This window comes from Ptychodera flava (genome assembly GCF_041260155.1).
Source record: "Ptychodera flava strain L36383 chromosome 3 unlocalized genomic scaffold, AS_Pfla_20210202 Scaffold_26__1_contigs__length_13983176_pilon, whole genome shotgun sequence".
In the NCBI taxonomy this organism is placed as follows: domain Eukaryota; kingdom Metazoa; phylum Hemichordata; class Enteropneusta; family Ptychoderidae; genus Ptychodera; species Ptychodera flava.
Genome location: NW_027248280.1, coordinates 12,397,400 through 12,425,305, shown reverse-complemented (window position 1 = coordinate 12,425,305; position 27,906 = coordinate 12,397,400). Strand labels below are relative to the sequence as shown.

The 27,906-nt window shown below is 40.7% G+C and overlaps 1 protein-coding gene across 2 annotated transcripts; it reads left to right on the top strand.

Annotated features, from left to right (window-relative positions):
• Nucleotides 1–35: 35 nt before the first annotated feature.
• LOC139126081 (uncharacterized) lies at nt 36–27,441 on the top strand. Of its 2 annotated transcripts, none has more exons than XM_070692137.1 (4): nt 36–201; nt 24,045–24,357; nt 25,023–25,307; nt 25,564–27,441. In XM_070692137.1, exons 2-4 carry the CDS (start codon nt 24,264–24,266, stop codon nt 25,635–25,637), a joined length of 453 nt encoding a protein of 150 aa, XP_070548238.1. In that variant the 5' UTR covers nt 36–201; nt 24,045–24,263; the 3' UTR covers nt 25,638–27,441. The 2 variants fall into 2 exon arrangements, with proteins under 2 accessions (XP_070548238.1, XP_070548239.1); XM_070692138.1 differs by lacking the exon at nt 36–201 and adding an exon at nt 2,855–3,060.
• Nucleotides 27,442–27,906: the final 465 nt, after the last annotated feature.

Sequence of the window (27,906 nt, the reverse complement as noted above, 5' to 3'; positions counted from 1 at the left end):
CGCGAATAGTATGATGTCATAATCGTCAGGCAACCAGTGCCAAATCTTAATTGACCGCTTCGAGTCGATGTTAACTGATTGTTAATTTAGCGCACGCTTCCTCGGCCACCAAAATGTTTAGTAGGACTAACTGGATAATAGCGATGTGTATACTAATATCCTTCATTCCTTCTTCGGCGAGTTTTGTCCGACAACTCAACGGTAAGTTCATTTTCGTCTGACGATAATGTAATGTCACATAAGTGGGGTCATAATGGAACGCTCACTCAATATGTTTCCTCGATTGTGAAATACATCGTGCAGATACGTACGTCCAAGTAGCCTGGGATGGAAGGTGTATCTCTTGCTTCTTAAGATGTAGCACTTTCGAATCGAAATTTTACTACTTCTCTATTAATATAGACAGACGTCCGACAAAAGTGAGGCATAGTTGCGTGTAAGGTTGCCTGATATGGCATTCTTTGCTTACTGCTAGCCTGAGATGGCAGGTGCTGACAGGAAGTCAAATTGTCAAGGTCACTGAAGCGTCGTTCCCGTGGACAATGGCGAATAATAGAATGTCAAGTTTATGTCATCAACGAGCACAGGCAAACTCGGAGTGCCTTTGCAGTATTGTTATCTGACTTTTAGTTTATTATAGGATTGACACATGAGCCGGTAAATGTTTTCACTCATGCCTTCAGCAGTGACGCGGCCGCGTAGTGACCACTACAGTTTGTTTCAGCGTTAGTTGATTGGGTGTTCAAACAATATAAACAAATAATATCAAACTTATCTTCACAGTCGCCAGCCTTATTGAGTTGGTTTTATATGTTGGCATTGGAGGCATTAGTAAATACTTCATGTAACATCTAACACACATTCTACCCGTAGAAAATGAAATTGATGATGTCTGTAACTTCCGATGCGATCGCTTAATTGCAACCAAGTTTTGACAAAAAAAAGCAAAGATGTAAACAAGACCGTTTCTTTAGTTGCACAGTGCCCAGGCAAAGGCTAGGTCTAGGGTTAGCGAATAAAATGATCCAAAAAGAGAAATTAGTTTAGTCCGTTTGATTATTCCTCACAGTTGCTATTTTCATATCATTTATAGCATTCAGGCTATACAGTGCATAGTTAAGAATAACAATATCAAGAACAAGATTAATTTAACAAGATTAATTTAACTCTCAAAATAAGATGCGCAGGCAACACCGCGTTGACTGGTTAGAGTGTACGTCTTCGGTTCCGGCGTCCCGGGTTCGAACCCCTGACAGGCATAGTTTACGAAATTGGTCATGTAGTTACAAACAATATATATTGGTGAGACTTACAGAAAACTTAGGTGGAACCGCACAGGAATCGGCAATATACGAGATGCGTACGCAGTCTAAGCGAGCGTTGGGGTCCGCTCTTTTTTAATGAACATTTGCGCCTACGTTTCCGAGCCGCCAACCTACACCGTAGCCCCTTTTACAACCTACCACTTGACATTATTTCGGCAAAGCAATTAATTTTGTAAATAGTATTACGGGGTTAATATCCGAGTGGTAAATATCTTGAATGGTAAATGATTGTTGGAAAATTGTTGATGGTAATTAACCGGGTGAGGGGGTCAATGTCTGGTGGAGATTGTCAAGAGATTGAAGACTGTAACAGAACGAGGCCCGGAGTGTGAGGCCGAAGGCCGAACCTCGGTGGTAATATAAAGAATGGAAGGTTTGACGCAACAAATCGGCGAGAACTCCAAACAACATAATAAAATATCTGCCCTCAAAAAGTAATATAGGACGATCGTAGATACCTATCAAACGTTCAAATCTTTACTCCGGTAACTGCATTTGACTGATACATGCCAAATACATGTCAATGTCAAATTCAGAGTCAGGCAAATCTGCGCATCTTGCCAGTCCGCCATCGGGGTCATACAGTAAATCACGTAGGTTATGCGAGTGAATGAACACATCCAAATGGCTGTAGCCATGGACCTTAGGCATTGTAAAACAAGGGACTGTCTTTCTGTCGAAAATTCCATTATAGCGGGCAGATTCAAATTGAAAGATTTCGGAACAAGCATAAGTACCTAACCATTCCGTGAGTGTTCTGCTCATGCCTCATTTTGAGCTGTGATGGAAATTTATATTGACTTGTCTCACTTTCAAAATGCATTTGCCTACGCATATAAAATGACGTCCGACATCATTAAAAGTATCTAGACATGAAAAATGATATTTTCTCGCAATGCAAGTGCGTTATTATGTAAATTATTAACTTTGATTCACTCAATTCCTCTCATTATTAGGTTTTACTCGCCATGAATATTCAGAGGGGTGTCCGAAAACCTTTCCGCCCAATGAATGTTGAACTGTTTTTCAGTAATCCAAAGCGGTAACAGGGATTTAGCGAAGTATCTGCGCGACACTGTTTAATTACCCTATGTCGCACTTGTCAACACAGCCGTCAACCTGTCAAACACACACAGAGCCAAAAATAAATCCCACCTACTTATTCGACATCCGTATACACGGGATGCTAAGAAATCGATTGTCTTTTTGCCTTTAAGAGACCAAATTTAATTTGTTAGCAGACATATTGTACCTGATCCCGAACACCTCAGCGCAAGAGGAAAACCTATGTAGGGAAAGAGGGTATTGGCATGCCCGTGTATGGTTTATAATAACGTTCACTTGAAGTTAGCGATGAATCACGCAATATTTAATGTCTCATTCTGATAGGTACGCAAAGTAACGATGATTCATGCGATAGTACACTTAGAGTGATTTGGCTCTTTCTGATTGGTAAGCGTCGAATAAGCATGTGCATCTCATGATCTTCCAGTACACGACATGTATGTTGCAATACCAGTACATGAATAATTTGTTTACGATAAGCAAGAGAAGCAAGAGTCAGCAAATTCTCTTCATTAGTCATCATTTTGTGAATACATGAGAAGACGTCAACATCGAGCAGAGCACTCAGTAGGTATATTGATCGGAAATACAGGCGAAGGCATCTCAGAAATGGCCGTGATTGCTGGATTTTGTCTTGGAGTCGCATGCATTTTGGCCGGGATTGATGGCGGTGAGTTCATAGTAAACTTTGAGGTTAAGTGACACTTGATAGAATAACGATTTTAAAACATTTAGTGTAGCAACACACCCTGCTGTACTATCAGCATATTTTGTTTCAAGGCAGGGTCTACAACGGATACAATGTATTTACACATTCCTTATACGGACTTGGATACAACAATATAATTGTTTTTATGCACTTGTTGAGTTCGACACAGACCTGTACGATTCTGGTTGTGTACTTTTTCCACCGGGATTTAATTCAGTGTTACCGACACCATTAGGCTGATCAGAAGGCGGCGAATGCTACAGGTAGTCCACTGGCTACAACGCTTATCGTTTTCTGATTGAGAGGCCCTTTAACCTTCCTGTTAGTAACTTCACATCCATAGTTCGGCCCCGTAGTTTTTGTCATGGTTGACCCCGTGGTTGTTGTCATGGCAGCCTGCATTTAAGCTGAATGAAATCAATATTTCACTCGGTTGACTAAGCAAATACAGTTGTACCGTTGCATCGTACCGTAACGCGCCATCACAGTACTATCTTGACAATCTCTGTAAACAGTAAATACTTGCACATTACATCCGACCTATGACGATAGACTCCATTTCCGTAGATCCATTTCGAGGGTATCTAGTACAACTGCGTGAATTTGGCATAAGGATTTATCATAATTGATGATTCAAGAGAAGGTATACAATAATGACGAAAATATTACTTTTTATCTACGATAATCATAATAAGACGCTTTTACACTTTTGTTAGGGCTGCTAATGCCTTCATGGCCGTATGCCCGAAGTGTACATTTTACCTCTCTCAAATGCAGCCGTGATATAATAGTGTGTTTTGTAGAGCAAACATGTGCGCTACGTGCAACGTCAGTAGTAAAGTAAACGTGGACAACTGTGATTAATAAGAATTTTACACCCCATTTTATTCATTTATCTACATGAAGCGAAGGAAAAATTAACCATCCATGTAACTAAAGTATAACCCTGACCTATATACGAACTCACGCAGCAGTGCATTGTCCTGAACTAAGCGGGGAAATTCCCTGCTGAGTCATTCACATTCCAATGGAACTTGCGCAATACAGTAGCTATGACTCACCCCCACTGAGCAAAACAGAACGACATTCTATTCTCTCTCTCATTTGTTAGATAGATTCTGACTGAGCCGTACCGGAGCTCTTACAAAGACCCGTATCGGAGCTGCGGGTCTCGTTTCTGGATGTGAATTTTATCTGCTGGCTGGTCCATTTTCACTATGTTGGAGTCGTCGGAACGAGATTTTCCCCTACCGGAACCATAGGGATGTTGCGCAATACCCCTATCGGAACGTTTTCAGGCAGGAACTTTCCAGTAGGGAATTTCGCAATACCGCTTTCGCAATACCGGGCTTCAGTTGCTTAGTAACTTGTGATGTCATGTTCAATGTCTGTCATTCTACAGTTTTCAGAAAATCGTTCCGATAGGTTTCTGTGGAATTTTTTCTGAACGACTCTAGTTAACTTGTTCACGCCCGATAGATAAAATTTTAGTAATTTCCTCTGAACTTAAAATATGACGAAAGACCATTACTTCAAACAAAATGAGTCGTTTCAGATGAATGGTACTGATATCTAAAGTGTTCACTCTTTTATCTTTACGTACAAATGTAGTTCCTAAGTCGTTCTCTATTCTATTCCCGCCAACAAAACATTCAATACTCATTTCCCCTCCCCGATCTTTATCAATACTTATGATAATATCACAAGTTGTTCTGTTATCTGTTTTCATAGCATAATATCCAACCAAATCGTCAAATTCATCTCCAGTAGCTAACTTTACACATCTAATGAGAACTGTACCATGTTGAAGTATTTTCATATTATCAGTCATCTGTTGATTTACTGTCTGTAAAGTGAGAACACTGCCTCATCACCGACACTTTTCAGACCCAGTTTCTTTAAAGTTGTGTCCCAAAATAATCTAACTGGAACTCCGCTAGCTGTATAAGAGCAATAATTCTCCCCCTCGTTTATCCACCTTCTTAGTGTATTATCTGCCTTCATTATTGTATTAAGAGGACTAATTTTAAGGTGAATTGGTATACCAAGAAGTGCAATGTATGGATTTGTGGAGTAAGCCAACTACGAAAATCTAACAATTTATATTTGTTTACATTGCTATCAAAATAAATCACATTCGGAGTTCCTGGTTGTTCAGCAACACCCTCCTGCAATTTCACTATCCAATATATCTAAGATGTTACGCGGCACATTATAAGGCATGAATTTCTGACTAGCCGAATCCCATGTCAGAGCAAAAGGAGTAGAATCATTCGAAGCCTTTGTGGCGTCAATTACAGTTTCATCAATGTCTTTAAGTTCGGAAAATTCTACAGCATGTTCGTGGGGTGGCGCCGCGGCATTGGCTAAAACGAAATATTTTTCGCGGTCTTTATAACGAAGGACGTAATCCTTATTATGATTAGCAGCCATCTTAGTATTATTGTTAACTTTAACATCACTCAGATCTTCAAGCTCAAGATTTTGCATACGAATTGTACCTAGACCGAAGCCACTTGGATCAGACATACTCCGTAGGGACCTATATACAGTGAAAATTAAATAATACCTTGTAATATACAATACACAGTCATGGCTTCAGCTATAGGAATGACAGTTCTCGGTGCTGTATTAAATGCAACGGCATTCACAGGAGGAAATATTATCGGACAAAAGCTTTCGGGAATGGTGACGCTCTTATTGAAGAAAAGGTCCGACATGATAAAGCATTAGAAAAATTTGAACATGATCGCAACGTCTGGTCAGAAAAAAGATTACTACAGGCTGACTGGGAAAGAGAAAATCAGGCAAAGGATGCGCATGCGCGGCAGAATTAAGAGATACAGATGCAGAAATCCTGGAAGAAGCAGAAGCGGTCAAAGCCGTTCCGAAGGCGAAGCAGTTCAATTCTCAGATTATTATCACCCAGTCCTGAGCAAAAGAAATATGAGATGATCTATATTGCTGGAGGATTGGTCGTGGGATGGTTTATCTTCCGATAGGGTTACACCGGCCCCGCTTCGGGACTACAATAATTCAATACAAAAGCTAATTGGCCAGTTATTGAAATCGATCATGTTCCATCCTGATCTGTTATCCAGATACGCATTGAATTCATGTAATCTCCCCCTTTTCTCAATGGCATAGAAATTGCTCCGTTTTTAAAATCGTAAGTAACCTTTTCACTTATTTCTCTCGTATCCCGGATGGGAAGTATTTGTAAACAGTTCGATACTTTCCCCTGTATGTATCCTCCGGAGGCACCCGAACCAAATGAAACATAATTTCCAGTAACATCGACTACATCTGAATGAACTATATATTTAGTGACTGTTAAGAAATCCACTTTCTTCGGACTAATAGTACTTTTTATAACTGGGTTGTTCTCAGGTTTATCTGAAAAGCCGACGACGTTGGCGAAGCTACCTGTGGCATTGAAATAGACTTTAATATCTTTAGCCAAAGTTAGATAAACATGGTTTGTCGGCAGATGTTTTTCAAAATTAATTTTTTGCTTCAACCCGATTGCTTTGTTTAACGTATCGATATTGTAGTTACCTGGACGTATTGATTTAGTCTTCTTCGGTTGGTCACCTTCTTGATATTTTATTACATTATTCGTCGATGTTATGTTATGCCATGAATTATATAGTCCGCACTCTAGCAGTCTTATCTTCGTAAACTGTGTCGTGTCAATGCAAGGGTAAAAATTAACAGTGACTGGTTCACCTGTTTGGCTTTCAATAAAAATGATCATTGTTGTACGTTGTATATATTACTAAGTATAAATGTTCGATGAATATTATTATTACGAAGTATAAGGTTCAGCAGGAATAATATTTTTCTGTTCAAGGAGATCTTTAGTTGCTACCGCGGCAGCAGTCGCACCGCCTAATTTTGCCAATCGAGTCAAATTTGGACGACTTGGATCGCCAACCTCTATTTTCAGAAATTTGCTGGAGATCATAAGATATCCCATCGCAAGTCCTGCGATTACAATACCATCGTACATTGTGTTTACAACTGTTTAATATCCATGATTGCTGACTAGTATATAAAATAAAAATAAAAATAAAAAATATGGGGAGTTAATCCATCTCATACAATGTAGAGGAGCTGGAAACCTCTCCCTCCCCCTCCCCCTCCCCCTCCCCTCCCCTCGGAACCCCTGTCGGAACTGTTCCGGAGGGAGCTGCTACGTGCTCTGTTTTTTTCGCTTTCTGGGGAGGATCTTTTCGAATGGGACAGGGGGTATGTCGAGCACGCCCCCAATATAGTCCTAATGCAGTCAATGAAACTCCCACAATTCCTAAAACAAGATAACATTTATTATACCAGCGTGAATTATTATCACACTGTTCTTTCATTGTAGGCGGTAGGCTTATACAGTTTGTCGCTACCGCATCAATCCCCTCCCCTCCCTCCCCCTTCATTGCTTTTAGTTTCTTCTCCTTGTTTTTCCTGTTCCATTCCGCTAATTTCTTGCCCGCAGCAACTCTCCCTGGATGCTTCGTCGGTAACGACACTTTCTCTATGTTGCGCTGTGTCGGTGGTAGAGTCGTTGTTTCCGTTTGCGGTGTGGGCTCCGTCGGTGGGGATTCTGACGGAGTCGTTTGCTGAGTCGGCGAAGTTGAATCCATTTATTTCAGGTACTATATTAAACCCGATTTTTTTAAAATTTAAATGTTTACCCGTAATTAAACCGGTGGAAATTAGAGCAAGTAGGGGTCCCCATGTGTACCCTATCCGTCCTGATAATCGTTTTATTTCACTGTTTAGAATAAAATCCTTTTTAAGATCAGTGGCATAGTTATCTCGATCATCGATTGGAACTACCTGACTGATTGCACGGGCTCCTAGATCTATGAAACTTTGAGTGATGGTATCACTTATAAGAGAACTGTATTTCGCTTCGTACATTTTGAAGGCTTTATCCACCGTTTCATCTTTCCATTTTTCTACGTCAGCAACTGAAATCTCCTTACCAAAAAATAACTTACTTTGACCACTTGCGATGACACAGAGTATTTTTTCACGTTTTGTCTCTATTATGGATTGAGCGTCCGACGCTGCAGTTGCCCTTCGGAACCGTTCCGGTAGGGCGCTGTCGTATTTGCCGCTGCCGATGACTTTATTAAATTCTCCATTGTTTGCAGTATGTTATCTATTCTTAGTAAAAAATAAAAAATTCGTTTAAACCTGAATCCGAAATATAATATTAACATAGTCTGGAATGTTAGTACGATTCCGAAGTATGGAAAATTCTCCTCCATTAAAATCTATCTGTATATAGAAACACGAATCATGAGTACAGACTTATTCCCAGTTGCTTTTCAATTGAATAAGACGAGCGTACCGACAGTACAGCATGCTGATACCCCCCCTTCCAAACCGGACGGGGGAATAAAACCTATTCTCATGGACTTAGAAATATATGTAACGCCGACAGATAAATTTACTTTTCATCCACGGGATGTGTTCAAAGATAACGTAATCACTCATCGTCAGCAAAGAAAGTAATGTCTGGCTGGGCGAGCCCAAACATGAAATATTGGGACCAGCAACTGAATTTCGCTGTATGGTGCAGCACTACTGGTTGTGGTATATCATTCGCCCATCTCTTCGATAAGAAATTTCCTCCGCAAATACGATCATTCTGCCGTTTCCATGTATATTTTACAATACGTAGGATCCTTCATGAAATGGGCGTTGCACTTCCAGACGATACCCCCACCTTCAAAGCGGGCGACAATCCGTACAATCTCGTCCAATATGAACTTCTATGTACTGAATTTGGAAATATAAGTCCAACGAAGTCCGACTTTCGATATCGAAAAGGCCAAAATAAGGGTCTTGGTTATGGTTATGAATATTATACTAATCGTGGACCCGTTAGACAGCCAAAAGCGATATACAACGGTCATGACTTTTTCCTCTCCGCCGACGGAGGCGTTTTCTATACACATACCATTTTTGGAAAGAAAAAACATGTACTGTCCGACAAAGAACGACCGCACTACTATTTCTTCCGAAATGATGGATCGGAGGGACAATACAATAGTTTCATTCCTCTGAAGGGAGACTCGGGACTAACAAAGGCCGGTCTCGCTCGCCTCAATGAAAGCCTTGAAGCCTACGTATATTGCATACTCGGCGCACAAGCAAATATTCGCAGTACCATAGTGGGTGATACTGGCAGTGCACAGCAAGTCCGAAAAGAATTCGGCGTTCTCCTCGAAGATGAAATTCGTAATACCGACAAAGTAATCAGTTATAGGCGATATCAAGACACAATAATGAATACTGGCGTCAAACTTGATATGGCAGTCTCACCCAATTTACTTCTCTTGCCGTCTGAGATGGTCATTCTTTCGGGCCCGGCAATCTCAGGTTATAATAATGAATTGCAATACGCAACAGAATCTATGTCCTTCGGAGTGAACGGTGATATAAACACGGAAGTTCGAGAAAGTGCTATACATGAGATGGAGGGGGGGATCCTGTGAAGTGGCAGGACGAGCCCGGAGAGTCACCTCACAATGACACGACTCGGATTCGGTCCCCTCCCCTCCCCTCCCCGGAACGGGCAGCAGCCGTGACCAGCGTAGACCCTATTCACGAATATGGTAAAATTGGTTTGTTATCTTTAGCAATATTCATTACTATTGTAGGTACTGGAATAAAGTCACTAACTATATAGTTCATTCAGATGCTGTCGATGTGACTGGGTTTCATCTAACTCGAACCAGTAACTTAAAAGAACTAGAAGAGATTCATTAATTTACAGTATATAGATCCAGAGGAAATGTCAATATACGTAACCCCACCATTCAACATGATTATAACTGGACCGACATATTCTGGCAAAACAGAATTTATGTTGGACCTCCTCACCGGTCCGTACTTAAGGAAATTCGAATATGTGATATTCATTTGCCAACATTCATGAATAATAAGCGTATAATAGAAGATTCATTTTCACCGATGATAATGTGTTTATATTTCCAGTCGGACTCGATGCAGTGGATGATACATTAACCTACGTGCATAAAGAATGGGCTGGAACGAACACTTTAATAATCCTCGATGACTGCGCCTCGTCCAAAGATATGAAGAAGCGCAGTAACGTTTTAGTCCAACTTGGTTTCAGCGCAAGACATGACGGATTATCTGTCTGGGTTCTGACTCAACAATATACTAGTATTAGTAAACCATTTAGGGAAAACATACAAATGTTAGTACTATTTTACACACCGAACAGATAGACAACAAAACTATTATAAAAGAATATGGAATGGAGGTGTCAGAACGGGAAGCCGTGGGCCTAATCAAGCAATTGAAAAGTAGGCCATTCAGTAAACTAGTATTTCGTTTACGGAATCCGTACGACATAAAATTTTTCGTATAATATAACAATTATGGAAGCTGAAGCCGAAGGTGACAACACCGAAGGCACTCTTAGAGATATATTACAACCCGAAAACTGGTTTTGGAGGTGTACAAAATTGTATGACGCAGCACGGGCCAGCGGACTCCACGTCACTAAGAAAGAGGTGAAGGACTGGTAAAAACTCAGCTAACTTATAATCTACATAAACCGGTACCTCGTTCTCGCGGGGTGCCTTCCGGGGCGGCCGACGCGTTTTTGTAACATCGATAGACTCACAGTGGCAAGCAGACCTTGTGGAATTCCCTGCAGCATTCGCAAAAGAGAATCATAACATTCGATACATGCTAACAGTAATCGATGTACTCAGTAAATATGCCTGGGCTAGGCCAATACAGTCAAAAACGGCCGATGACACTCTGAAGGCACTACAAGATGTGATTAAGAAATCTGGGAGAAGACCCGACAAACTTCAGACAGATGAGGGGCGGGAATTTACTAATCGAAAAATGCAGGGGTGGTTGGAGGAGTCAGGCATTCATTGGTTTCACACCTACAGTGACAAAAAAGCTAGCGTCGTTGAACGTTTTAATCGGACCCTCAAGACGATGATGTGGAAATACTTTACATATAAACAGACACGTTCCTGGCTCCCCATTCTACCCCACCTTCTTGAGAATTACAATAACACCGTTCACGGAAGTATCAAAATGAAACCCAGGGACGTAACAGAGAGAACGATTGGCAGGCATTTTATACACTATTCGGTCCTGAGTTGGCAGCCGGGGGAGCCAACCCTGAATTCAAGCCGGGAGAACGGGTCCGAATTACAAAATACAAGACCACTTTTAAGAAAGGATATTTGCCAAATTGGACAGAGGAGATTTTCGTAGTTTCAAAAGTTGTGTACGCAGCTGGCTTGGGAACACCACCAGTTTACAAAATAAAAGATCTGAATGGAGAGGAAATACTCGGCACTTTCTATTCTGATGAACTTCAGAGCGCCCTTTCGGACGAGCTGTACAGAGTAGAACGAATTTTGAAGACGAAAAAATTAGAGGAAAGAATATTATCTGATAAAATGGAAAGGTTATCCAGAAAGTTTCAATAGTTGGGAGCCGGAGGAAAATGTTATTAGAACTTCGTAAGTTCCTGTGCTGGTACTACGTAAGTACTTCGTAAGTTCCTGTCCATGGTACTTGTCAAGTACTACGTAAGTACTAACGTAAGTATTTACGAAAGTTATTCAATAAGTACCATGGAAAAAGTCTTAATTTCTTGAAAGCCGAAAGTGTCAGTTTACCACCCCACTTCCACCCCCCACCTGGCCAAGTATTTATCATGTACTGTCGTAAGTAATGTTCACTTACTGCATCTTTTTCGGCCGTATGTGGATGAGGTGGGGACCCCTCAGTTCCTGAACATATTAAGTTTGCAAGATCTTCAAAACGACTTCTCATGTTACCACAGTCCGTTCTTTCGAGTCCCCCTTTTTCAGCTTTATCGATAAGTTCTGGTTGAAGTATAATGTACACAACTGACATAAGCCATAGACAAGTAACTTCAAAGTCCGGTGTTACAGAACCGTAGGGTTTCATAATGTCAAGTGCTCGTAGGTCAAACGAAGCATTATAAGCACACACAGATTCACAAGCGTTAAGAAGTTTGTGTAGGTTCTTTAGTGAGACTCGAGGTTGTTCTAGTTGTTCTTGACCAGGTGGGAAGTACGCTTTTTCAAGTTCCTCCTCCTTGAAACCGTCTATTAAAAATCCCTGGCTGCCGCTATCGCGTGCCGAAGGGCTGCCCCATGCAATTCCAAAGTCAAAAGCTCGTGGATATTCTACTGGTCCGACTGTCTCAGTATCAATTGTTGGATTAAGTATATTCTTGAGAACGAGGGGGGTAAGAGCGTTCCGAATTACCAAACATGGAAGTCTGTAGTCGTGGCAAATTTCTAAGAAAGTCTGTTTGAACTTGTTGTGAATCTCTTCTAGTTCTTCTAAGGCGTACCGGTGATTTCGTACGACCTGGCTCGAGTCAACACATTCCGCCTGCAATAATCCCAAGGCATATCTTTGAATATGATAATGAAACTGTGTAAATGGTCAAATGCTCTAGAAACAATCTTTTTTTCTTCCAACTCCGTGGAAACGCCCCGGATTCGAGAAAAAGTCAGATGTTGAATTATGGAAGAGTCACAAATAATGTATTGTTCTGAAGGGAGGGGGGAGGAGGTTTCCTCCTCCTCCTCCCTCCTCCTCCCAGCCTGACATTGTAAACTAAGCGTATGTTCTATAACTGGTTCTGAAAATCAGCAATCGAAACGGGGAGCGTCCATTATAAAAGTCGGCAATGTTGCTGGAAAAACTAGTGTCAAATTCTGGTACGTGATACACCTCCGGTCCCTCCGCCAAATTTATTGCATCGTAACTCTTACCACTTCCAGTTGGTCCATTTATGAATATGTATGACATTTTGGGATACTATATCATAGAAAAAATTTTTTTTTTTAAATTTTTTTTATTAAGATATATACGATAAGACAATGACAATCCTTTCTATTTCAGATGCAATAAAAATACTTGAAACCGGAGAAAACATCAAAATTGATGATGGAGGCAAATTAGTATTTGGTGAATATGTAGATCCTTTCATATACGTAGACAGTGAGCTAGAAGTAGTTTTCAACATCGGACCTAAATATGGTTCGGGAGGAGATCCAGCTACATGTGATGGGGTGTGTGTCAGTTGGCAACTGAGTCTTCAAAAGTTTACTGATTTAATAATATTCCGTACCCTAGGTGAAAGTTTCGATGCATCTACTGCTAAAAGTTATGCTGCAAGCCTGGCCGCTCACTCCAAGAATACTACTGGATTTTACAATCCATCTAAAGTGTATCAGAAGCGAGGGAGCGGGGCGCAGCCGGGCATGAGGTATTTTAAATTTCAGTTTAAAAGAGGGAGAGGGAGAGGGAGAAATCACGATTTCGCTACATGTATTGATATGGTTCAAGAAATTGACTGCGGTTTTAAAACAGTGAGTCCGTTACTACCAGTCCGAGAAAATCCTGCTATTGTACCTCGTAATATCCGAAAAGGTAGTAAGATAGAATTCTAGCATTTAAACCGCGCTTAAGTAAGCGTGGCCTTTCTTTCACTGTTGAGAGATTAATATTTTGTGCTGCGCCTAATAAACCAGAAATTCAAGATGTGGAAGAACTAGTCGACTTAGAAAGATTAGGTGAGATATATAAACAAATAAATGCTGACAAAAATATTATAGTGGATTTTGATGACCTATCATAGAATAATTATTTTTTCATTTTAAAAATTTTTAGGATAGTATATATCATAAAGATTATTATGGCCCGTCGATTACATACAGCATTCAAGGGAGCAGTTTTACAAAAAAATTTCCTGAAGTCAGCGAGTCAAGGATATCGGGGAGCTGGTGGATATTGAAGGTATGGTCCATTCGGAACGAAAGATGTACTCTGTTTTTACCGAAATGGAAGTCAAATTATCGGATCCGAAAACTGGTAATACACAAAATCGTACATTGCCTGTTAAATTAAAAGATACATACACAAAAGATGTAAGAGGATCGGGATCGAATGTGGGGCAACAATTAATAGATCGCTACGATCGTATGCTTGATACAATTGAAAATGTTGAGGGTTCTGGTCTCGTTCTCGAGGAGATACTTAATTTTGAAGTAATTCTAGTAGAAGTTTTACTCGGGGCTGGAACGCGTTCTGAAGGGGGGGCTGGCGCAGTCCAACTTCCCAGATGGTTAAAAAATAAGCATTGTGTGAGCGATCTGGTGCTACCTTCGGGCAGCGAGAACTGTTTTCAATACGCCATCGTAGCAAGTTTAAAGTTGGCCGACCCCGAGTTTCGTGAAAAGAAATGTGGTCAGGTAAGGAGAAAATGGAATACGTACGCCCCATTTATGGCTGACTACTGTTGGGAAGGTATTCCCACACCCACGCCCGCCGATATGACTGTATTCAGGCGCTTCGAGCAGCAAAATCCAGGCATCAAACTTCAAGTATTTCAGATCTACGAAAATGATCCCGCTCCCCCGTCCGACATAACTGTGTTATATAGTAGCGGAGCCGAAGGTGAAGCCGATAGGAATCAAATAGCAAATATCTTACTGATAGTTGGCGAAGACGGCGGCCGTTCTCACTTCGTACCAATTACTGCGGAAAATCGCCTTCGTAATTCTCGTACTAATCGAAAGAATGAGCGCAGACGGAAGTGTATTTGCCCGGTTTGTAAAAGAGGTTTTAAGTCAACAGAAGAATTAGAAAAACATCAGGTATACTGTGGAACAGACACTGCCAGCCAGATTTTCCTAAGGAAGTGTGTCAATTTGAAGGACTCGGAAGAAGGTTCTTCTCCCTACGTCGTCCCTACGTCGTCTATGCAGATACTGAGGCAATTATTGAGAAGGGGACCGGCCGGCACATTCCAATTTGTCTTTCGTATGTTATGGTGGAACGGGGCCCGGGCGACCCACTGTTTATGGTAAAAGAACATTCACAGGTCTCTCCTGTGTTACAGACTTTCTAAAGGATATGAAAGAACGGGCCGAGTATTATTCTAAATCGTATTATTGGAAAATAATACCGATGAGGGATCCTTCTAATTACCGGCGCGACGGATGTGATCCAGTCTGTATTGCATGTGGAGAGCCGGCAGGATACCGAGTAGTGAAGGAGGAGGCGACCTTCTATTGCGAAGGATGCCGGCCGTCGAGAACCATTCCTATCTACTTTCACAACCTCAAGGGATACGATGGTTCTTTTATTTTGAAAGAATTACATGAAATCGACGCCGGAGGGGGACCAGAGCCTAAAATTATAGCTAAGACGAGCAATGGAGGAATTATGGGTCTCTCGAAAACATTTATTTTTCACGCCTCAATTGTTGTTGCCGGAGGGAAGAGGGAGATAAAGAGACGTTTCTTTTCTATAAAGTTTATGGACAGTGCTCAGCTGATGATGGGGTCATTGGCGAAGTTGGCAAAAACTGTGCCGGACCACGGATGGACGGCAGTACCACTTACGTACCCGGACATTCAAAGGGCGAAAGGTTTCTTCCCCTACGAATATTTAGACTCGTTGACAGACTGGGAGAGAACCAGCTCCCGGAGAGGGGGAATTTTATAGCGAATTGACGGAAGAGGGGATTTCAGAGTCCGATTACGAACATGCATTAAGAGTATGGGACGAAGTTGGATGTAAAACGATTCGTGATTATATGGAATTCTATTGTGAGACTGACGTTCTACTTCTTGCAAATATATTTGAAAATTTTCGCGACACATGTTTAGAAGCATATAAGTTAGATCCGGCCCATTACATGTCAGCGCCTGGCTTGACATGGGATGCTATGTTACTTTACACGGGTAATAAATTTGGGCTCATTCAAGATGCTGAGCAGATGACTTTCGTACAACGGGGAATTCGAGGCGGCATCAGCCAGTGTAATATTCATTATTTACAGACAAATCATCCGGCTTACGCTGGCCCCGCCGGCGGGAATTACGATCCAGAGAAGCCGGTGACCGAAATAAAATATCTCGATGCAAACAATCTCTACGGCTGGGCAATGAGTCAGGCAATGCCTACGGGCGGACTTCATTGGATGACGATGGAAGAGTGGGAGGAATGGGCCGCCGAGGGGGGAGCGGGGGGCGGAGCCGGCGGAGCGTGGGGACCTGGTTCCACCTTTCCACCAAGTTTTCTAGAAGTAGACTTAGAATACCCAGCCGAATTACATGAAGAACACAGCGATTTGCCATTAGCACCGCATCACTATGAATTTCCGAGGCAGGGCGGTCGACTGATTACAAGTGTGATGGATAGAGAGTCCTATGTCTTACACTACAAGTTGCTGGAATTCTATCTTCGGATGGGAATGAGATTGAAAAAGATTTATCGGGTGCTTGCTTTCGATGAAGCTCCATGTCTCGCGAAATATATTAACTTTAACACTAAAATGAGGACAAAGGGAGGACAGATTTTGAAAAGAATTTCTATAAGCTGATGAATAATGCAATGTTCGGTAAGACAATAGAAGATGTTCGAAAGTACAGAGACTTTAAATTTGTTTCGGACTGGAACGGCACGGATAGTGGACGTAAAAAGATTCAGAAGTATAATCCAAAGATGAAACATATAACTTTCATAACTTCCGAAGAGGATGGCGATTCCTGCGACAGTGCCCTACTGGAACTGAAAACGGATGAGCATAGATATGTAAAACCAGTTTTCATCGGCGCCGCAGTACTGGAACTTTCTAAGCTGCTTATGTATGAGACGCATTACAATTACTTTCGGGCCCAGTTCCCTGGAATACGATTAGCCTACATGGATACTGACAGTTTTGTTTACAGTGTGCCGATACCCTCCCCGGACGTAACTTTCAATGATATAGTTCGGGAAGATGTGGAAAAGAATGGTGAGAAGTCTATATATGATACTAGTGGGATGAGTGGACCCAACTTTCCGAAGATTAATAAAAAAGTGATAGGTAAATTTAAAGATGAGTTGAATGGTGAACCTATTCTTGATTTTGTCGGCATACGCTCGAAAGTGTATGCTTTTCGAACTCCAACTTCGGAGACTAAAAAAAATAAAGGGGTGAAAGATGTTTGTGTTAGAAAACATTTGAACTTTGAAGATTATAAAGATCTATTTGAAACTGGGAAGGAGCCGGAGCCGGCACAGTTTGTACAGTTTGTACGGAAAAAGGCTGGAGAAATCCGTAGTGAAAAGCGTAGTAAAATCATGATGGCGCCAAATGATATCAAACGTGTGCAGTTATATAATCCAGACACGGGCGAATGGCTGGCAGAAACATGGCCGATAGGACGGACGACGGGTCATGGTTACGGTTTAAAATTGTAAAGACATTAATCTACTATTTTCAACAGTGACCTGGGCATCACTGATAACATAAATGTGGGCAAATATATTATCATTGTGAGCGTCATCGCCACCCACGCGGTATCTTTCTTCAGGATCTCAAGTTGAATTCCGTCCTTTGTGTTAATTACTTTTAAGCCATTTCCATGAAACTCAATATCTTTAAAGCTACGCAGATCGATAAACAGACAGAATTTATTCTTCAAATAATCGGCCTCATCTATATCAATTTCACACCAATCTTTATCTTCAGCAAAATACCGTCGCACCTCTCGCCAAAATTGTCTTGGTATCATCTTCTGAGCGTACACTTTATTTGCAATGCCTTCAATCATTACAGACACAGATTCAATGGATGGGTTAAAGAAAAGTTCACTGTTCAGTTCTGACTGATTCTGATTTTTAGTGAAGAGTATAGCGATACCTCTAATGCTACGTCGTGGTACATTTATATTTTCATTGATAACCGTGTCCGATTCTTTGAATGGGATTGTTCTAAAATAATGTATATGCTCGTAAAGGTAACTTTTTCCACCGTTGTAATAACCAGCAGTTGACCTCGCGAGATTGAGGTCAGAAATTGTCTCGTATTCCATTTGAATGTTTTTTAATTTATAATTGGTTGTAATCAGTTTATTACTGACAAGTAATTGGGGGGCGGGTGCCAACGTAATTTCCCATTCAATATGACTCCCTAACGCTTTTGGATATGCAACTCCATGACCTGTCACGAGGGGATGAGTGAGACGAATAGCATATTTTGTTTTATATGTGTCAAAAAGTAAATTATCGCCCACGACGGCAGCATCTGCATCGGTCGAACCGCTTCTTAATTTTCTTAGATTTTCGTTCTGAATTCCGTACAGTGTCATGTTAGTTCTCTCCTTTTTATGTTTGAAGAGATCGCGATAACATTCAATAAGGTTATATTTATTCAAATCGAAAAGTGTCTGGCCCTCAAATGTGAGTTTCATACGCTCCACCAAATTTTTTGCAACATTTTGTACTACACGGGTAGTTCCACCTCCCATTACTTCGAGATCAAAAACCAGGTCGAAAGTATCTGGAACTAAGAGTACTCCGCTTTCTAACTTCGGACATCGTATGATAAGTGTCTGGCCTGGATCTGCTTCACTTGGATTATGAGCAATCACATGATGAGTTCTTTCTGACTTCGTTCCATTCGGTATTCGGTTGGTGAAAGTCGGTGATAATGTTCTATCGTACCCCATTTTCGTGTAATGTATATAGTAGAAGAAAAAAAGAAATTAATGTTATAAAGAAAATTAAGTTTCACTTCGTGTATATAAATTACTTAGAAGAAAAATCACATCTTTACATAAATATTTCCGTCTGACTGAAAGATAAATCGATTGCCTGTGTCGCGAATCAATCGAAGAACCCAATATTCTTGGAGATGATGAGCCTCCTGGTCATCCTCAGTATCCTGGAATACAGCTATGAATTCTAGTCGCTTAAAGAAGTTAGTCTTTTGACATTCCTTCACGAAAGCTAATATGTTATGATATAGATTATCATCTTTGAGTCGGACACCTGGATTTGCTCGAAGTATATGTCGATTTACCCGCCGAAGTTTGCACCATTCCAATTCGACGGAGAAACCAAACAGGTCTTTATTTTTAGAAAGAAACTTTGCAATATTCTTTTCACCAAACATGTTGATGCCATATTAATACATAATTTTATTTATAATGACTAATGTTAAACCAGTTAAAAATATCCATAGCTGTTCTCCAACAAATCCGACAACCGATCCTGCTGTTTTTAATAGAAAACTGACGAGGGAACCGATTAGACCGGGTATTGCAGCAGCACTTTTTGCGGCCAAGGTTTTTAACCATTCGCCAAATTGCTTTACAATTTCTTTCGCTTTTGTATATACTTTGGGCGGACCTGAACCAGACCCGCCAGTTCCTGCTCCCGCTCCTCCTCTAGTCACAGCCAGGGCAATTGTTGATATTGTCATTCCAAGGGCAGTCAGTATTGCAGCGATTGTTATACCATTTCGTTTAAATAACTCTGTCAGCTTCAGCCTGAGTGACAATTCTGGATCGGAAATTACATCACGAAGAGACCTAGTCGTAGCCAGTCTTTCATGTGCCCCACTGATCTTACCATGTTCGTATTCAATTCGATTGTCAACTTTAGCTTCTCTTGTTATGAGTTCAGCTAGTAGTTTTCAGCTTTTACTTTTGCTTGGGTGTGTTCTACAGGAATTTCCTTTAACTGTTTTTCAACTTCTCTTTTCTCTAGCCTTATTTTAACTTTTTCATTGTTAAGGTCGCCAATACGCATATTCGCAATCTTTAATTCATCATTAAGAGCTATATATTCTGGGTTTAGATTGTTCCATTGTTCGATTTTATTTTCAAAAGCTTGTATTTTATCTGCATTACCAGAAGCATCTTGCCGTAACTCTGTCAGTTCATCTTTGTATATACCCATGTCTTCTGGCGTCATCTTCTCAGCCGGTATTTTATCATTTTTCACATCTTCAGAATACAATGTACGACTCACATATTCGGGCTCTGCGCTAGAGCGACCTCCTAATACATCTCTCATAAATTCATGTCCTCCTTTTTCTCTCATTAATGTGGTGAGCTTATAAAATCCACCTCCTCTATCTTTAGACAGCTTGAGGTTTTTATAATACAGCTTTCCATCCCTAATCTCAGATTCCATAGCCAATACATTTAGTGCATCCGGATCAGTAATTTTATTCTCCTTTAAGAATTTTTTAACCATTCTTAATTTTTCATCTGCTCTAAGTTCAGTCAAACGATCAACCTTTGGGCTAGCAAGGAAAGGATCAGCTTCTGCAAGGGTATTATCATCGTCCATAAAGAATGTTTCAGCAGTAACGTCATCATTCAAATTTGCATCATCGAAATCCTGGAGTGGTATATCTTCTCCTCCTTCTGCCATATTGTATTTCTATATTACTACAATTATTTTTTATCATCCCTTACATATACAGTAAAAAAAAAATGCACATCTCAGTTGTTGAAAGCGTTGAACAATTGGCTGATTACATAGAAAGAACAAGTGCTGCATATCGACGAAGTTATAAATTAATGGGTCGAATTGATATGGCTCTTAATATTACTAAGGGAATTCTTGTAAGCTCTGCTGTAATAGCAGCAATTCCGACAGTTCCGGTACTGTTAGCCTTAACTCCTATACCAGGTGTTGTTATTGATGTATACAAGGGAAAACAGGTGTAGCAAAGAGACGAGAGAAATATAAACATTATTATGTTCAATATAAACAGCTGCTTACACAAATACAAGAAAAAGGCGCAACCCTTCGGAACGAGGAGGCTCCGGGGTCAGAACTTATTCAGGACATATTTCATCAGGCGCTAGAAATTCAAAAACAAGAAGGATTTAGTCCGCCGCTGGAGCGATATCTACGATATTATGGATTGAATGGATATGAAAGTTAGATTTCAGAAAAAATTCTGTAGAAAATTTTCTGAAAACTGTAGAATGGCAGACATTGAACATGACATCACAAGTTGCTAAGCAACTGAAGTCCGGTATTGCGAAAGCGGTATTGCGAAATTCCTGGAAAGTTCCTGCTGAAAACGTCCCGATAGGGGTATTGCGCAACATCCCTATGGTTCCGGTAGGGGAAAATCTCGTTCCGACGACTCCAACATAGTGAAAATGGACCAGCCAGCAGATAAAATTCACATCCAGAAACGAGACCCGCAGCTCCGATACGGGTCTTTGTAAGAGCTCCGGTACGGCTCAGTCAGAATCTATCTAACAAATGAGAGAGAGAATAGAATGTCGTTCTGTTTTGCTCAGTGGGGGTGAGTCATAGCTACTGTATTGCGCAAGTTCCATTTGGAATGTGAATGACTCAGCAGGGAATTTCCCCGCTTAGTTCAGGACAATGCACTGCTGCGTGAGTTCGTATATAGGTCAGGGTTATACTTTAGTTACATGGATGGTTAATTTTTCCTTCGCTTCATGTAGATAAATGAATAAAATGGGGTGTAAAATTCTTATTAATCACAGTTGTCCACGTTTACTTTACTACTAACGTCATAACATTGGAATGTTCAAGGCAGTCGTCATGTTGCTTACAATTCAGCCTCACGTGCCGTTAGATTGCACAACTTAGAATGATTTTTTGTGATTAATTATATTTGACAAAGCGGCACAGGTCTAGCACAATCAGCCACTGCTCGATCCGCTGATAAAGTTTGTTGGCACAAGCTGCTCGTTTGTCATGCCATTGACCCCCATCACAATATGCATGCTTCCGCTCCTAACTAGTTGTTTGAATAATTATTTCGGTAACAACAGAAAATTTACGATTGAGTTGCGGTATAAAAGTGACGGTTCATACGCTATTTGTATATAATTTAGGTTCTGAACCTGCGTGTTACGCCTTTAAGTAAACTGTGTTGCAATCAGGAGAGCTCATTTGTTGATGACGAAGCGAAGCGAGGTTGTCAGTAGATTTTGTTTCAAAGTCATCATTTGTGACTTGTCTGAATCTAAGTGACCGAGTGGAAAGACTGTCGATGGTACGACATGTCGATTGTGACGTGTGGTTCCTCTTTCCGTTATTTCAGTATTAAAGGTCATGCCAGTTTACAGCTGATAATGCACACCCCCATGATTCGGTTATCTATCAGGTCAGGGTCGTCGTCAAAGAAACTTGTACGGCGCTTTATCATTGACTACCTACGAGTTGAATCAATCTCTTCTCCTGTTAACTACCTTCATCAATTGACAAGAAAAATATATATTTCCAACCATTTTTCCGTGAGACGTCTACAGTGCTCGAAATAGAAGTGAGACCTGCAAAGTTCGGTGCTTTTATGTATCGAGTCTCAAGTGCACAAACGTCACAGAAGCCGTCGACGGCTCACCTGAACCATGAACCGCTAACTGTTTTCACTCATTTACTACTGCGGTGACGAGGCGGAGTTCATGTACTGCCAAAGCGCAATTTGTTGAGCGCAACGTGTTAGTTTGATGGCCCTGCCTGGTTGCGTAGTGACCAGTAAAGTACGTCTAGGTGTATTTGAACTTCGGAGAGATACATTCAATCATTCATTCTGTGAATGGGTAATTTCACGTTGACCCTATCGGTAGACATACTAAGGTTTACTCTGCACGTCAACCAGTCAGTGTGAACTGTAACCTCATTTCTCTGAACTTTGACATCATACATATTCCCTTTTGATCACTGTTTTATCGACCGACGGTACCTAAAAGTGCGTAAGATACTACTAAAGCTGGACTCTCGGTTGTTGTCGTCTGAATTTGTGGCAATTCAGCCTCACGTGCCTTTGGATTTAGAATAAATTTGTGGTCGTGCGACAGGAAGTCTCACCGTCCGGATAGTGTTGATAGACTCGGCAGGTATAGCAATGTCCCTGCTCGTCAGGTCATGTGTCCTTCGGTTTTGGTATTCAACACCCTTGCTTTGATTGTTGTTTTTTTGTCATTTCCGCCGTTATGTCTGCCGAGTTAGAACATTCCAGACTGTCGAGTCACATTCCCTTGGTCTTCGGAAAAGTAAATAATTAATCAGTCTTTGAATATTGATATCCATATAGCCAAGAAGTTTTGGAATTCGAATACAAACATTCATCTGCGACCCTTTGAACTCTACCTCCTTTTGACCCGTGACGTCATGCAGTAATCATAATGCCTCAGACAGAATCATCTCCGATTTTTATTCTTGTCAAATTTTTTTGCTGTACTATCACTATAGTGTAGCGTTTATTTCATAACACTCTTTACGCTGACACACTTTTCCGAAAACATCGAGTTGACATGTAAACGTGATGATTTTATACGCTGTTATCAATAATAAGGCTCCAGTTCAAAGATTACGTCCCCGGTAATACAAAATTGTCGCAATATGAGGGACAATTTGTTTATGAAAAGCCTTGATGAGTTGACGTCGGCAAATATTATTGACAAAAAAAAAACAATTTTGTGCTCAATGCACGACTTGTTGAGTGTAACACATATTTTTCATGCTCCTTGCTTCAGCGTAAGCTCACTTACTAGTATTTGCATAGAGTCAAAAATAGTATGTTCGGAGCTACACATGTCATTTCAAGAACAATATTACAAACTATCTCCAATTCCGTCGAACAAACTTAACCTCATTCGAATAGATCTAGAGATTTGGCGACTGTCTGCAGTCAGATGGGTGGGACGTGATGTGCGTGGTTAGGTGTCAACTAGTGTATGTGGTTATACAACTCAAGGCTATACAACACAAGTAATCATTGTTCAGCAAAGGTGTGGCAACTTAAACCTAATTTGGAGGCACAGTGAAGCGGTGGTTGGGGTACCGGACTCATAATCGGCGTATGGTGAGTTCGAGCGCCGGTAGATTTAGAGTAACGGACTCACTTTCAGAGGATCGAGAGTTGAAGACTCCATAGCACGGTGCTGCGCCCTTGAGCAAGTAACATTTCTCCTCATTGCTCCATTGGGTAGCGAGCTATCTGTACCTGTAATTTGGTTCGCCTGTTGGATGAGCAATAATGAATAAAATAATGTATAAACCTCACGATGCATAACAACTTTTGACAGAAAATATCTTTCTTTGTCCTTCAGTCAAGCCCAGTGGTTCATGGCTACAGACACCTGTCGGCGCAAAGGTGCGAGAGGGAGATGACCATATCTTTAGATGCCAACCAAACGTGACATCACGTGTTCCAGCCAAAACTAAGTGGTTCAAGACCGTATCCTAATAGCACTAACAATACAGTACACGGTGATAAAGAGAAATACAAGATCATCGGAAATCATTCAGAGGGAGAATTTCATCTGTTTATGAGGCATGTGTCCCTGCTCGACGAGGCTGAATATACGTGTGAGTTTATCCATGCTAATCCAAGAAAACAAAAAGGAAGACTTTCTGTTGATGGTAAGTATACGAAACTTAAGCCACATAAGACTAACTGCTGGATATCTGATACACTTGATTTCAACACGATTTTTGCTGATTCGAAGGATAATCAATATTACAGGCATATTACTTTTATTACTCTCATACGGAATGACACCAAGATTGTGATATGCACGAGGATACGCAGATAAATCCGCTTGCTCTTTGCATATGTAGTTGATGCTTTAAATGCGATCAATGTATTTTTCGATACTTGCATATACGTTCAAGCGTACCTCCATCCCTACGAACTTTGGCCGAGTCTTCAGTAACATAATTACGCAACCAGCTAGTATATTGCTAATTATCTCCACGCTACCTATATCTACAAGTATCTACCCAATTTTCCGCCTGGACACAAAGCATGCGTGGTTGCTATTAATGAACTTGTAACCAACCATCATGTATTTCGACATATAGCTATCCCCCTATAGCTACCTACCCATTGAACATGCACACAAACTCATACATACATACATACATACATACATACATACATACATACATACATACATACATATGTAAATAGTACATACATACGTGCAGGATTTTACGTTTGTGTTCATAATAATGCAATAAAACATACATTTCTCATTTGTGTTAGAGGAATGGCTCCTTAACGTATACATTAATTTCCTCTACAGTACCATACAGAAATGTCAGCTTGTCAGAGATGGATAAAGGCGTCATTGAATGTCTTGCTACACGCGGAAAACCACCCGCAACTAAGATGTATTGGTATGCCGACACAATTCTTCATTCCAAAGTAGATCCCAATATCAGCGAAAATAGTGACGGGACATTCAACAGTGTTAGTCGACTGTCCTTAGCTTCGTTCAGTAAACCACCGGGACAGCTGATGTGCAGTGTGATACAGTCGGACACAGATGAAGTGTACAGTCAACCAATCAGCGTGGCCAGTGGCGCTGGTAAGAAGTTCTCAACATTTGATAAACACCACAAATCATTGCCGAACTTTATTGATTCAGAATACACAATATTTACTTTACGGTCAACATCTATCCACATATATTATGCAAGTGGGTGTTACTCATGATATTCATCGAGAGTGATTGCTCCTGCATTTTTTCCATAATTAAACAAGTAAAACAACTGTGGATAAAAGCAACAATAGAGGACCATAGTTATTCCCTGATATGGTATTTTCGTTCCATTTGTTTACAGGTAAAGGGCAGAGTCGATTAGTTACTGTTTTGCTATGGGTTGCAAGCGCTGGATTCTACCTACATTATCTGTGAAGTTCCCCGTCAAGTCATGCAGCCTGTGGTGGTTCAGAAGAAGAATCTCCTGAACAGCAACAAGTCCACTAGGCTACACAGAACAGACACACTGAGAAGATATCGAATTCAAGTCACAGCCAGGATAAACACACCGATCCTTCAGCAGTGATGATTCCACGCATGTCGATAATGAAGGCAACCGTCTCCAGATTTACCTCAACGACAAACACAGCAGACTATTTCTGCTGTGATTCGTACGTACATCAGATGAAGCGCTAATACCCTCTGTACGAATATCATAACCCGACGTACGGCTGTCCTATCAACGTTCAGTGTCCGAACATGCCGACGCGTTCAGCAAACGTCGAGTATCCAGAAATAAGTGAGAGCATAGCTTGGAGTGGATACATTGACTAACCTTTTGATTCGTAGGACGGTGAAGTAAAAGGACAGCGAACAATAGGCAAATGAAGCGAACAACAACGTTATCACGTTAAACTACTACACAATTTGTTGTCAATCCGGTCCAACTTTCCATTCGGAAATTTGCAAAGCACGATATTGCGTTCTCCTGCGCGCTTACTTGCCCCACATATCATGGTGCCTTCATGGGATCTGAGAGAGATATTCTCTCCTACAGCATTGAAGTGATCGAATTCATGAGACAGACTGAAAAGAACAAGCGACAACACTATTGTTCTGAAAGGCAAGCGAAGAAAACATCAAAGAAATACTGAACAGTAACACGTCTGATAGACCGACTCTCTCCGCCTATAAATTGACAAAGTACGTTGGCTGACCATTGCCTAGCTTTGCGTATATATAATTACTGACTTTCCAAATACATATCTGGTGTCGTCTGGTGTACTAAAACAGTAAAATAGCCAAATTTTGAAAGATTTTTTTACGAGTAAGCTTAAGTGGGAATGTATTAATTTTGAGTCAGTACGGATATCGACTTTGAGAAGTTTTGGAAAATCCCTTCACCGGCGAAATGTTGACATCTTTCTGTCCCCTTCATTTTATGATTATGACATAATAATGTTATTCTGGTTGTCAAGGTGTACATCAACATTTACTTTTACCGACGCAACCCACTTAAAAGGTCTTCCTGAATGCTGTTTATGTATGGACATTTAATTTAAAGGACAAGTTCACCAATTAATAGTTGCGGTAGAATCGGATACGTCCGTCAGATCTTCAAGTTCTTTTATTACTCAGTATCTCATCAATCGCAGATTGTGAAGAGGGATTTATTTGCAAGTTTTATCAAAATATCAGTAGTGTTTATTTTCAATTATCATCTTTTAGGCGTGTTATATGCTTTTTAATTTTACAATTTTGAATTTGTATGGGTTTATGTTATAAATGTGTATGACGTAGATTTCCCCGATGATAGGACGATGGAAAGATGACTCTCAATCTAATTAAACGGATAACTTACAGAGTATTTAAATGGACGTAAAATGTTTTCAAGTAATTACCTATGGTGATGGCGAATTCGAACGATTGTGAATTTTCTTATTTTTAGTGTTAGTCTTTTACAGAGTTAGACATTGGCGTCAACGTCACCATCACTCTTTAAAAATTACACATGAAAAATTTTCCTACGCCCTGCTAGTTAAGTTTTGGTAGCTGCGAAAAATTTCCATTTCAGAATCTACCGGGAGTGAATCATCACGCGAGTCAGTAACATGACTTAGTGCTGTTTCTTTATCTCACGACTTAGAATTTAATGACCGGTTATCTAGCATTTATGATTTGATGCATGTTATTTACTAGACACAGTTCTTTGAATAAACTAGAGATTGTGAACGTGAAAGTTGTCTCTATACCTTCAATTAGAATATACGTAGGTTTGACGTAGAATTATCCTTACCCTATATACGCTGAATAGCTGTAACCCTACTCGCTGGTAGAACATTATTCCTAAACATAACAATTCGGGCGAGAATAAGATTCCATGACATTCCCTGGGTTGATATTTCTGCTGTTGGACAGAATTGTCCCCGAGGCTGTCTTCCGCCCAGTAAAACGATGTATTCATTGCTTCGCTTCGATAAAGTTTGTGTGTGCGATGTATGATGTGTGTGTGCGAGCGTGAGTGCTTCACGAACTCTACATCGAGTGCAGTGGAGAGGGCGCAGTCAGAATTGTAACAACTTTAGCTCGGTTATTGAACCGATCTTTTTAGAGATTGGGGATTTGGCCGAGCGGTCTTTTCTGTTGCTCTCTCCGCTAGGTGAATGGGTGCCGTACGTTGTGGGTTCGAGACCGATTGAGACCA

Coding starts and splice junctions, on each gene's coding strand:
- LOC139126081 (XM_070692137.1), top strand. CDS start 24,264: ATGAGGCATGTGTCCCTGCTCGACGAGGCTGAATATACGTGTGAGTTT. Junction 24,358..25,022: donor AGGAAGACTTTCTGTTGATG/GTAAGTATACGA, acceptor TTTCCTCTACAG/TACCATACAGAAATGTCAGC. Junction 25,308..25,563: donor CAGCGTGGCCAGTGGCGCTG/GTAAGAAGTTCT, acceptor ATTTGTTTACAG/GTAAAGGGCAGAGTCGATTA.